Genomic DNA, 13,569 nt, shown 5'->3' on the forward strand with positions numbered 1-13,569 from the left:
GCGCTCACCTTGTCTTCTCCGTATAAGCTTTTTTCCGGATACACCAAACAATCGGAAAGGGGATTCATCAGAGAAAATGACTTTACCCCAGTTCTCAGCAGTCCAATCCCTGGCTTCTTTGCTGCCCTTCTTGACACCAGGCCATCCTCCAAAAGTCTTCGCCTCACTGTGCCACTGATGCACTCACACCTGCCTGCTGCCATTCCTGAGCAAGCTCTGTACTGGTGGTGCCCCGATCCCGCAGCTGAATCAACTTTAGGAGACGGTCCTGGCGCTTGCTGGACTTCCTTGGGCGCCCTGAAGCCTTCTTCACAACAATTGAACCGCTCTCCTTGAAGTTCTTGATGATCCGATAAATGGTTGATTTAGGTGCAATCTTATTGGCAAGCAATATCCTTGCCTGTGAAGCCCTTTTTGTGCAAAGCAATGATGACGGCACGTGTTTCGCATGGTTGACAGAGGAAGAAGAATGATTCCAAGCACCACCTCCTTTTGAAGCTTCCAGTCTGTTATTCGAACTCAATCAGCATGACAGAGTGATCTCCAGCCTTGTCCTCATCAACACTCACACCTGTGTTAACGAGATAATCACTGACATGATGTCAGCTGGTCCTTTTGTGGCAGAGCTGAAATGCAGTGGAAATGTTTTTGGGGGATTCAGTTCATTTGTATGGCAAAGAGGGACTTTGCAATGAATTGCAATTCATCTGATCACTCATAACATTCTGGAGTATATGCAAATTGCCATCATACAAACTGAGGCAGCAGACTTTGTGAAAATTAATACTTGTGTCATTCTCAAAACTTTTGGCCACGACTGTATAAAAGGCGGTGTGAAAGGAAGGCCCAGAAAATCGTTAGAGTCCAGCCACCCAAGCCACAGACTGTTCTCTCCGCACAGCAAGTGGTACCGGTGCATCAAGTCTGACACCCATGAGGCTCCTGAACAGCTTCTATCCCCAAGCCATGAGGCTTGTTAAATAGCTAACAGAGTGGCTACACAGACTGAGTTGACCCTTGGACTTGACTTGTATTTTTTCCCTGTCTCTATGCACAATCACAGGACTGATACTCGAAAACACACATACATTCATCATTACGCTGCTGCTACTCTGTCATAAACTCAGCAAAAAAAGAAACGTCCTCTCACTGTCAACTGCGTTTATTTTCAGAAAACTTAACATGTGTAAATATTTGTATGAACATAACAAGATTCAACAACTGAGACATCAACTGAACAAGATCCACAGACATGTGACTAACAGAAATGGAATAATGTGTCCCTGAACAAAGGGGGGGGTCAAAATCAAAAGTAACAGTCAGTATCTGGTGTGGCCACCAGCTGTATTAGGTACTGCATTGCATCTCGTCCTCATGGACTGCACCAGATTTGCCAGTTCTTGCTGTGAGATGTTACCCCACTCTTCCACCAAGACACCTGAAAGTTCCCAGACATTTCTGGGGGGAATGGCCCTAGCCCTCACCATCCGATCTAACAGGTCGCCGACGTGCTCAATGGGATTGAGATCCAGGCTCTTTGCTGGCCATGGCAGAACACTGACATTGCTGTCTTGCAGGAAATCACGCACAGAACGAGCAGTATGGCTGGGGGCATTGTCATGCTGGAGGGTCATGTCAGGATGAGCCTGCAGGAAGGGTACCACATGAGAGAGGAGGATGTCTTCCCTGTAACGCACAGCGTTGAGATTGCCTGCAATGACAACAAGCTCAGTCCGATGATGCTGTGACACACTGCCCCAGACCATGACGGACCGTCCACCTCCAAATCGATCCCGCTCCAGAGTACAGGCCTCGGTGTAACGCTCATTCCTTTGACGATAAACGTGAATTCGACCATCACCCCTGGTGAGACAAAACTGCGACTCGTCAGTGAAGAGCACTTTTTGCCAGTCCTGTCTGGTCCAGCGACGATGGGTTTGTGCCCATAGGCGACATTGTTGTCGGTGATGTCTGGTGAGGACCTGCCTTTCAACAGGACTACAAGCCCTCAGTCCAGCCTCTCTCAGCCTATTGTGGACAGTCAGAGCACTGATGGAGGGATTGTGCGTTCCTGGTGTAACTCTGGCAGTTGTTTGCCATCCTGTTCCTGTCCCGCAGGTGTGATGTTCGGATGTACCGATCCTGTGCAGGTGTTGTTACATGTGGTCTGCCACTGCAAGGATGATCGGCTGTCCGTCCTGTCTCCCTGTAGCGCTGTCTTAGGCGTCTCACAGTACGGACATTGCAATTTATTGCTCTGGCCACATCTGCAGTCCTCATGCCTCCTTGCAGCATGCCTAAGGCATGTTTACGCAGATGAGCAGGGGCCCTGGGCATCTTTCTTTTGGTGTTTTTCAGAGTCAGTAGACGACCGTTCCATAGGTGCATGTTCATTAATTGTTTATGGTTCATTGAACAAGCATGGGAAACAGTGTTTAAACCCTTTACAATGAAGATCTGTGAAGTTATTTGGATTTTTACGAATTATCTTTGAAAGACAGGGTCCTGAAAAAGGGACGTTTCTTTTTTTGCTGAGTTTATATGCTAATGCCTAGTCACCTTACCGCTGTACACTATCAACAGTGTCTCAGATAGTATTCACATCCATAGACTTTTTACACATTTTGTTGTGTTACAGCCTGAATTTGAAATTGATTAAATTTAGAATTTGTGTCACTGGGCTGCACGCAATACCCCATAATGTCAAAGTGGAATTATGTTTTTTAGAAATTGTTACAAATAATAAAAAATAAAAAGCTGAAATGTCTTATGTCAGTATTCAACTCCTTTGTTATGGTAAGCCTAAATAAGTTCAGGAGTAAAAATGTGCTTAGCAAGACTCACTCTGTGTGTAATAATAGTGTTTTAACATGATTTTGAATGACAACCTCATCTCTGTATCCCACACATATAATTATCTTTAAGGTCCCTCAGTTGAGCAGTGAATTTCATTACACAGATTCAACCACAAAGACCAGGGATGTTTTCCAATACCTCGCAAAGAAGGGCCCCAATTGGTAGTATGGTAAAAAAAAAAGAAGCAGACATTGAATATCCCTTTGAGAATGGTGAAGTTATTAATTATACTTCGGATGGCGTATCAATACACCCAGTTACAACAAAGATACAGGCGTCCTTCCTAACTCAGTTGCTGGAGAGGAAGGAAACCGCACAGGGATTTCACCATGAGGCCAATGGGGACTTTAAAACAGTTACAGAGTTTAATGGCTGTGATAGGAGAAAACTGAGTATGGATCAACAACGTTGCAGTTATTCCACAATACTAACCTAAATAACAGAGTGAAAAGGAGGAAGCCTGTACAGAATACAAATATTCCATAAGATACATCCTGTTTGTAACAAGGCACTAAAGTAATACTGAAAAAAAAATTGCAAAGAAATTAACTCCATGTCCTGAATACAAAGTGTTGTGTTGTGTTGGATTTGCCCCCAAACATATCACTGAGTACCACTCTTCATATTTTTAAGCATAGTGGTGGCTGCATCATGTTATGGGTATGCTTGTCAAGGGCAAGGACTAGGGAGTTTTTTAGGACAAAAATAAATGTAATAGAGCTAAGCACAGACAAATCCTAGAGTAAAACCTGGTTCAGTCTGCTTTCTAACAGACACGTGGACTGCACCTTTCAGCAGGACAATAACCTAAAACGCAAGGACAAAAATACACTGGAGTTGCTTACCCAGACGACATTGAATGTTCCTGAGTGGCCTAGTTACAGTTTTGACTTAAATTGGCATGGAAATCTATGGCAAGACATGAAAATGGCTGTCTAGCAAAGATCAACAACCAACTTGACAGATCTTGAAGAGTTAAAAAAAGTGATAATATTGTACAATCCAGGTGTGCAAAAGCTCTTAGAGACTCACCCAGAAAGACTCACAGCTGTAATCACTGCCAAAGGCGATTCTAACATGTATTGGTGTGAAAACCAATCTAAATGATATATTTCTGTATTTTATTTTCAATACATTTGCAAAAATGTCTAAAAACATGGTTTTGCTTTGTCATTATGCGGTATTGTGTGTAGATGGGTGAATTTGTTCAATCTATTTTGAATGCAGGCTGTAACAAAACAAAATGTGGAATAAGTCAAGGGGTATGATTTCTTTCTGAAGGCACTGTAGCTCTATCACTCCAGTATCCCTGCACATTGTAAATACGGTACTGGAACTGACCCTGTATATAGTCCCCTTAACCCTATACATATCTACCTCTATCACTCCAGTATCCCTGCACATTGTTAATATGGTACTGACCCTGTATATAGTCACCTTACCCCTATACATATCTACCTCTATCACTCCAGTATCCCTGCACATTGTTAATATGGTACTGACCCTGTATATAGTCACCTTACCCCTATACATATCTACCTCTATCACTCCAGTATCCCTGCACATTGTTAATATGGTACTGACCCTGTATATAGTCACCTTACCCCTATACATATCTACCTCTATCACTCCAGTATCCCTGCACATTGTTAATATGGTACTGAACCTGTATATAGTCACCTTACCCCTATACATATCTACCTCCATCACTCCAGTATCCCTGCACATTGTTACAGTTTTTCTCAATTGCTAAAACACTAAAACCCATTGGCTGAACAAAGTTCTCAGTTGCCTGGACTCATTTAGCTAATTATACAGTCTGTTGTCAATGCCTTAAACCATTTCACATGGTAAAACACAATTTGCAGATCTCACTTAGACTTTTCAGCAAAACTCTAAACACATTCTCATTCTAAAAACACATTCTGCACTCTAATGCACATGTCATCCATACTGGTAAACACAAGTGGCAACAATCAAATACAAACAGAGAACACATGTCATTGATTGAACACAACCACTCAAAATTGATTTAACCTGTTTCAAATGATGCGACACAACCAATATAAGCCAGTTCAGAGATCAAACAGGTTGTTGAAGGTGGGAAGGAGAAAGTCTGAGAATGGATAGAAGAAACAATGTGAGAGGACGAGGACGAGTGCGTATGCGAGGTGGGCAACGAGGAGGAGGAGGGCAAGGAAGAGGAGGACGAAGAGGAAGAGGAAGACAAAGAGTGCAAATATCTGATGAAATTCGAGCAACAGTTATAGACCATGTTCTTGTCAATGGACTGACAATGAGGGAAGCAGGACTTAGAGTGCAACCCAATTTGAGCCGATTTTCTGTGTCCACCATAGTAAGGACATTCAGAGAAGAGAACAGGTACAGTATACTACTGTATTTTTGTAATTGCAAATTTACTGTACTACACTATATGCAGCTGTTTCAATAGACATTCGGAAAGTTAATCACTGTATGTATTGTACTGCATGAAGATGTTTTGTAACTGCACAACTACTTTTTGTAGAATTGCAAGGCTGCCACGTGCAGGTGGAAGGACAGCTATATTCTCTCGGGAGCAAGAGGCCGTTATAGTTGGCATGGTCCTTCAAGATAATGCAATACGACTCAGAGAAATCCAGGAACGAGTGATACATACAAGACAACACACACTTCCAGGGAATCGACAGTGTGAGCATTTCCACAATTGACCGTGTCCTCCATCGTAACAGGATGCGAATGAAACAAGTATACAGAGTACCTTTTGAGCGCAACTCACCAAGGGTGAAAAAACTGCGAGCTCAGTATGTGCAAGTAAGTGTACATTCAGAAACATTTACTGTAATCCAGATTGTCTACAGTACTAACACATACTATGTGAATGACATTACTCTTCAGTACATACAATGTATGTGAATCAGAAGTGCATACAGTAGGCCTAATTGTACTCTACAGTATAGCACTGTCTCTGTATGACTTACAAAATCCTACATACAGTATATTGTACTTCTACACAGACAATATTTGACTTGGAATCCTTGGACAGACCCCATGAGTTCATCTTTGTCGATGAAGCAGGCTTCAATCTAACAAAGAGGAGAAGGAGAGGCCGAAACATGATTGGACAGCGGACCATTGTTGAAGTCCCTGGTCAACAAGGTGGCAATGTCACAATCCATGACATGGTTCTGCTTTAAATAAAGACAACACTCAACATCACACAGCTTAATATCATATCCTATGATCATGCTGTCAATCAAAACAGAGGAGGAGAGAGGAGAGTTCTGTTGTTAGACTTCTCCAGGTAACTTGGTAACCAGTGGTGACTGAACAGGGCCCTTGGTTCAATCAGAGGAGAGTTCTGTTGTTAGACTTCTCCAGGTAACTTGGTAACCAGTGGTGACTGAACAGGGCCCTTGGTTCAATCAGAGGAGAGTTCTGTTGTTAGACTTCTCCAGGTAACTTGGTAACCAGTGGTGACTGAACAGGGCCCTTGGTTCAATCCAATCAGAGGAGAGTATTGTGTTGTTAGACTTCTCCAGGTAACTTGGTAACCAGTGGTGACTGAACAGGGCCCTTGGTTCAATCCAATCAGAGGAGAGTATTGTGTTGTTAGACTTCTCCAGGTAACTTGGTAACCAGTGGTGACTGAACAGGGCCCTTGGTTTCTCACCTGGGGTCACACAGTTTGCTGTCTTATCTGGTTTTCATCTTGGTGCAGTCACTAGGATGTGACATCACCACCCCATACCTTCAGGGACATATTCTGTCAGCCTAATTTCTAAATGAATCCTCATCGCTCCTCAGAGTTAACCAACATGAGGATCCCTGTATGGTCCTTCCGTATTCATGGAGATCTGCTTCTCTAGGTAACATGCTGTTATTTAAGCTGCCATATCCTCAGATCTGTGAGGTGGGCATTTTGCCCAGTCTAAGGTGTTTTGCCTTAGTCCTTGAGTACAGGTTTTGGCCAAGTAAGTACGTTTTTCAAGTACATTTTTTCGTCAAGTACTTTCATCATTTTTGCCGTCTGTACATTCTGTACCTCCTCAACTCTGGATCCAGTCTTCTTTGTAAAATAAATATAACCTATTTTTACACCTGAACCTCCTCAGTCTCAACTGTTGCTGCTCCACACCAACTACGTAGGCTGCCGGGTCCTCTATATTTTTAGGATTATATTATTATACACATATGAACCACAACTTACAGACGCACACAAACAACGACTACATCTCCTCTGCCCAGAGCCGCGTCCTCTATCTTAACACACATCCCCTAACGTAGCAGGCGTAAAATAAACACCTGGAACTAGATCCCCTACATACTGGTCTGTTCAACCAATCCAGTAAATGTGGAGGAGGAGTTACGTCTCCATGCGGTCGCCTTGTTAACGTCCGAAAGCGGAAGTCAAGTCACAGCCTCTCTTTTTTCATTTCCCCTGAAAACCAAAACATCCAGTTGTTGAGGACTCAGCAGAGGCTACACCACACATGAAAGAGAACGAGAGAGACAGAGAGATATACAGAGAGATACAGAGAGAGATACATACAGAGAGCGAGAGAGAGAGAGAGATACAGAGAGATACAGAGAGAGATACAGAGATATACAGAGAGAGATACATACAGAGAGAGCGAGAGAGAGAGAGAGAGAGAGAGAGATACAGAGAGAGATACAGAGAGAGATACAGAGAGAGATACATACAGAGAGCGAGAGAGAGAGAGAGATACAGAGAGATACAGAGAGAGATACATACAGAGAGAGCGAGAGAGAGATACAGAGAGAGATACAGAGAGAGATACATACAGAGAGCGAGAGAGAGAGAGATACAGAGAGAGATACATACAGAGAGCGAGAGAGAGAGAGAGAGAGAGAGATACAGAGAGATACAGAGAGAGATACATACAGAGAGCGAGAGAGATACAGAGAGAGATACAGAGAGAGATACATACAGAGAGCGAGAGAGAGAGAGAGAGATACAGAGAGAGATAAATACAGAGAGAGCGAGAGAGAGAGAGATACAGAGAGAGATACAGAGAGAGATACAGAGAGAGATACAGAGAGATACAGAGAGAGATACATACAGAGAGCGAGAGAGAGAGAGAGAGAGAGAGAGAGAGATACAGAGAGAGATACATACAGAGAGCGAGAGAGAGAGAGAGAGAGATACAGAGAGATACAGAGAGAGATACATACAGAGAGAGAGAGAGATACAGAGAGAGATACATACAGAAAGCGAGAGAGAGATACAGAGAGATACAGAGAGAGATACATACAGAGAGCGAGAGAGAGAGAGTGATACAGAGAGAGATGCAGAGAGAGATACAGAGAGATACAGAGAGAGATACATACAGAGAGCGAGCGAGAGAGAGATACAGAGAGAGATACATACAGAGAGAGAGAGAGAGAGAGATAGAGAGAGATACAGAGAGAGATACATACAGAGAGAGAGATACAGAGAGAGATACAGAGAGAGATACAGAAAGAGATACAGAGAGATACATACAGAGAGAGCGAGAGAGAGAGAGATACAGAGAAAGATACAGAGAGATACATACAGAGAGAGAGAGAGAGAGAGAGAGAGAGAGAGAGAGAGAGAGAGAGAGAGAGAGAGAGAGAGAGAGTAGGTGTGAGTCCTACTGACCTGAGCCTGGGCAGTGGTGTCATTCAGAGCTCTACTCAGAGCCTGGGTCAGCCCTCTACGCAGGTTCTGTCTCTGGATGCTGTCCAGGCGGTTCCTTCTCACATGGATGGTGAGAACTGTAGAGAGAAAAATATGAGAGGGTGAGAGAGAGGGGGTGGGAGAGAGAGAGAGAGAGAGAGGGAGGAGGAGGCAGGGTGGAGAAGAGAGAGGGAAGGCATATTCTATTTGGAAAATATAACTATATATACTCAAATATATATCTCTGTAATTACAACCATAACCCCAACTACGACCAACAATGTAACAACCTGTTGAGAAAAAGGTCATGGCATTCGTTTTTCTTGAGCTGTTCAAATATTGTAGGTGTCTCTTACTTGTTTTAACCCAGATCTTCTCTGTGACGTTGCACTGCCAGGGTGGAGCCTCCGTGGTGGTGAAGGGGAACAGGGTGGTCGTCCCTCTGGGTTTGGTCTTTGGGATTGGAGGTGACAGTGTCCTCCTGGAGGCTGGAGCAGTGGTGGTGGTGGTGGTTACTGCGTGTTGTTGTCGTGGTTGGGCTCTCTGTGATTGGCTGTGTTGTAGTTGTGGTTGTGGTTGAAGCTATGGTTGTGGTGGTCACGGTCGTGAGCTGGAGGGATGCGGTCGTTGTGTCCTCTTGAGGGATCAAAGGTGACACCTGTGATGTGGTGAGTGCAGGCCTGTCGGCTAAGGTGAGGTTCCCTGTTTGGGATAATCTGGTCTCGTTGTCTTTGGGGAAATTAACCCCTGTCTCTCTGGATGTTCCCACGGTTAACTCCTCCATCGCTGTCTCTGTAACAAGAACAGAAGTCACACTCACTTCCTCTGAGAGATGGGAGGGGAATGATGATGTCACACTGGATGCCAGGGCGCTGGGTGATGAAGTCACACCACGGGACATGAGGGCAGAGGATGATGATGTAAGAGCAGGTGACAAAAGGGCAGAGGGTGATGACGTCATACCAGTGGAGGGGAAGACACTTGATGGGGATGGTGACATCACACTCAAACTCAACCCAGAAGTGGATGATGATGTTGAATCAGAACGTTCCATGGAGAGGGAGGACAGACTGGGAGCTGTGGTGAGACTGGACACACTGCTGATGTGAGATTGGTGTGACACGACGGATGATGACGATGTCATTGATAACAAGGCTGAAGATGATGAAGACAATGGTGATGAAGATATTGCTGATGGCGATGAAGATGATGATAATGAAGATGGTGATGAAGATGATGATGACGATAATGATGATAACAGAGGAGTGTTGTTCTCTGGCATGGACACTGATAATGCTGATGTTACCCCTTCTAACAGGGGAGTGTTGTTCTCTGGCATGGACACTGATAATGCTGATGTTACCCCCTCTAACAGAGGAGTGTTGTTCTCTGGCATGGACACTGATAATGCTGATGTTACCCCCTCTAACAGGGGAGTGTCGTTCTCTGGCATGGACACTGATAATGCTGATGTTACCCCCTCTAACAGGGGAGTGTTGTTCTCTGGCATGGACACTGATAATGCTGATGTTACCCCCTCTAACAGGGGAGTGTTGTTCTCTGGCATGGACACTGATAATGCTGATGTTACCCCCTCTAACAGGGGAGTGTCGTTCTCTGGCATGGACACTGATAATGCTGATGTTACCCCCTCTAACAGGGGAGTGTCGTTCTCTGGCATGGACACTGATAATGCTGATGTTACCCCCTCTAACAGGGGAGTGTTGTTCTCTGGCATGGACACTGATAATGCTGATGTTACCCCCTCTAACAGGGGAGTGTTGTTCTCTGGCATGGACACTGATAATGCTGATGTTACCCCCTCTAACAGGGGAGTGTTGTTCTCTGGCATGGACACTGATAATGCTGATGTTACCCCCTCTAACAGAGGAGTGTTGTTCTCTGGCATGGACACTGATAATGCTGATGTTACCCCCTCTAACAGGGGAGTGTCGTTCTCTGGCATGGACACTGATAATGCTGATGTTACCCCCTCTAACAGGGGAGTGTTGTTCTCTGGCATGGACACTGATAATGCTGATGTTACCCCCTCTAACAGGGGAGTGTCGTTCTCTGGCATGGACACTGATAATGCTGATGTTACCCCCTCTAACAGGGGAGTGTTGTTCTCCGTGGTTCTCTTCTGTGTAGTGGAGGATATAGAAGCCATCAGATTGGCTGGTGTCAAACTCCAGGGCTTGGGTAATGGTGTCACTTTAGAATATGTGACAGATGTGTGTCCAACAAAGGTCTCCTCACTCCCATTTGACATCAGTGTAGATGCACCAGGGGAGAATGCTCTGTCAGGTGAGTGAGAGGAGACAGGTGCTAGAGAAAGATACCTACTATGTCCATTGAATTCCACTGAGTTCCAGTGAGGAAGATAACTATGCTCATTTATTAACGGTGTCTGTGACGGAGTAGGGTCCCTCATGACGGTGGGACTTTCTGACATTGTAGAGAGAACATCTGTTCCCCTTATTGTAGTTTTCTTTCTGTGGGAGACAAGTTTAAGAGGAGTTGGTACAGCCTCAGCAGTATTAACATATACAGGGATATCAGTGGGGCGTGGATAAGGAGAGCCTTCAGAGTCGGTCCCTCTGGAAATCAAGGAGTCCTCTGTAACATAAGAGGAGGGTGTTGGAGAACCCATTAATGGGGGTGTTCCCTTGTAAACATGAACACTTAGATCTGTGATGTAAGTGGAGGAATCCTCAACTAAAGCAGAAAGGGGCAAAACTGAGCCAGTCTCTGTACTTGGCTGAGATGCAGTGTTCTCAGCAGGCGTGTGTGTAATATCAGCAGAAGCATCAAGTGGTGTCAGATGTTCAGGTGAACTGGAGTGGACCTGGGCTGTGGAGTGGACCTGGGCTGTGGAGTGGACCTGGGCTGTGGGGTGTGTTTGAAAAATGTGATCTGTCTCGCCTGTCGCAGTAGGATCGGGTGAGCCGACAAACAGTGAGGTCCATGTTGAGGACAAGGCTCTCTCTGCTGTATCAGGGGACGTTACAAGGGACATTTCAGGGGACATTTCAGAGAACATTTCAGCTGACATTTCAGAGGAATTTACAGGGGACATTTCAGGTGACTTATGGAGGGCCATTTCAGGGGCCATATCAGGGGAACCTACCTCAGACCCTGTGCTAACATAAATATACAATGGCCTTGTTTGAAACTGGGTCGCTGATGGTGAGGGAGCGCGAGGCGTCGCTAACAGCACTACAGGTCTGTGTGTTGATGTGGTTCCTCTAGAGCCAGACTGGCTCGGTGCATCATCAGTTCTGTGGAGACTAGAGACCGTTGGGTTAAAGTAAGGGTGCTTGGTGGTCAGGATGATGGAGAGGGTGAATTGGGGATCCTGGGGTACTGTTGAGGGACTAGCATGCAGGGTGGGAGAGGTGAACGCCAGCGTCAGGTGCTGAGCTAAAGTTGATGGATCAGTGACAGGAAGTGACATCAGGCCTGTGTCAGAATTCAAGGAAGGAGTCAGCGAGGTTAGAGGGGTCAATCCTGCATCTCCAAGGGTTATGCTACTAGAAGACATGGGTGAGTCACTCAGTGTTCCAGATACAGAACTGAGAGTGGAGTCACTCAGTGTTCCAGATACAGAACTGAGAGTGGAGTCACTCAGTGTTCCAGATACAGAACTGAGAGTGGAGTCACTCAGTGTTCCAGATACAGAACTGAGAGTGGAGTCACTCAGTGTTCCAGATACAGAACTGAGAGTGGAGTCACTCAGTGTTCCAGATACAGAACTGAGAGTGGAGTCACTCAGTGTTCCAGATACAGAACTGAGAGTGGAGTCACTCAGTGTTCCAGATACAGAACTGAGAGTGGAGTCACTCAGTGTTCCAGATACAGAACTGAGAGTGGAGTCACTCAGTGTTCCAGATACAGAACTGAGAGTGGAGTCACTCAGTGTTCCAGATACAGAACTGAGAGTGGAGTCACTGAGGGGGTGACTTCTTGTCTGAGCAGTTGAATCCAAGCTGACTTCCCCTCCTGCTCTTCCTCCCTCATCATTATTCCTATTGGGGTCAGGAGCGCTTGAGCTGGTGTGCCCTGTGGCTGTTACTAAATCACTGGGATATGTTGAGCTCTGAGGAGATGCTGTGCTCCAGTAAGAGCCTGTTAACTTAGCCACTGTGGTGTCTGAGCGGGGTGAGTCGGTACCTGACAAGGTTGGCAAGGTGTTAGTTGAGATAGGGAAATATGTTGCCGATATTCTGGTCGTCACAGCCGGCGATACACTTGAATCTACAGCATGAGAAGGCACTGAGGTAACTGCTACAGGCCAGGCGCTTCTTATAAAAGCCGTCTGACTACCTGTCCATGTCTTATCTCTATTCGCCCTGTTTGGTGTTGCACTGATATTTTCCCCTGTGATGAGACCAGGAACTAAATATCCTTGTGGGGGAGTAGGTGGAGGTGACAGCAACGCTGAGCGGACAGTTTGTAAAACTCCCTGTTGGCTTTGATCAGCTTGACTGTCCTGGACACGAGAGGAGAGAAGTAAAGAGCTTGTCTCTCTGTTGTTAGTGAAAACAGTCCTGGTTCTGTGGCTGTCTGAGGATCTGATGGTTCTGGCTGAAATGGTGAAAGGGACGTTTCCAGAGGTAACACTAGTAGAGGTGGAATGGTTTGGTTCTGTCTTTGCTGGTTTCCATGTTGTGAAAGGGCTGGTGTCTCTTTTGTTTGACGATGTTGTCCTTTGTGTCACTCTTCTAGTCAGTGATTGGTGAGTGGAGTCAGAGAGGGGAAGTGGTAAGCTCTTTGTGACTGTAAATATATCTACATCTAAACTAATGCTGGATTGGATTGGGGGATTCAATGATGTTTTATTCAGAGATAACACAGATGACACTGATGAGGCAGTTTGTGTCACACTGACAGGGTTAGACGGGCTTGAGATGTCATAGGATAAAGCAAAGGCTGTTTTTATTAACCATTCAGATGATGATGCTGGTGATGGTGATGATGCTGATGATGATGATGGTGGTGATGATGCTGATGATGATGGTGATGGTGATGACATTGCTGATGATGATGAT

At 45.2% G+C, this 13,569-nt stretch overlaps 1 protein-coding gene across 1 annotated transcript in view; it reads right to left on the reverse strand.

Annotated features, from left to right (window-relative positions):
• Positions 1-9,419, reverse strand: part of LOC106572775 (UPF0606 protein KIAA1549L) — a 140,331-nt gene extending 130,912 nt beyond the window's left edge. The window contains exons 1-3 of the mRNA XM_045708310.1: positions 9,339-9,419; positions 8,875-9,100; positions 8,501-8,616 (exon numbers count right to left, since the gene is read on the reverse strand). Of these exons, the coding sequence (XP_045564266.1) occupies positions 8,501-8,616; positions 8,875-9,100; positions 9,339-9,419 (423 nt within the window). The remainder of the gene's footprint in view (positions 1-8,500; positions 8,617-8,874; positions 9,101-9,338) is intronic.
• Between the last annotated feature and the right edge of the window lie 4,150 nt (positions 9,420-13,569).

The sequence above is a fragment of the Salmo salar genome, chromosome ssa26 (assembly GCF_905237065.1).
Source record: "Salmo salar chromosome ssa26, Ssal_v3.1, whole genome shotgun sequence".
NCBI lineage: Eukaryota > Metazoa > Chordata > Actinopteri > Salmoniformes > Salmonidae > Salmo > Salmo salar.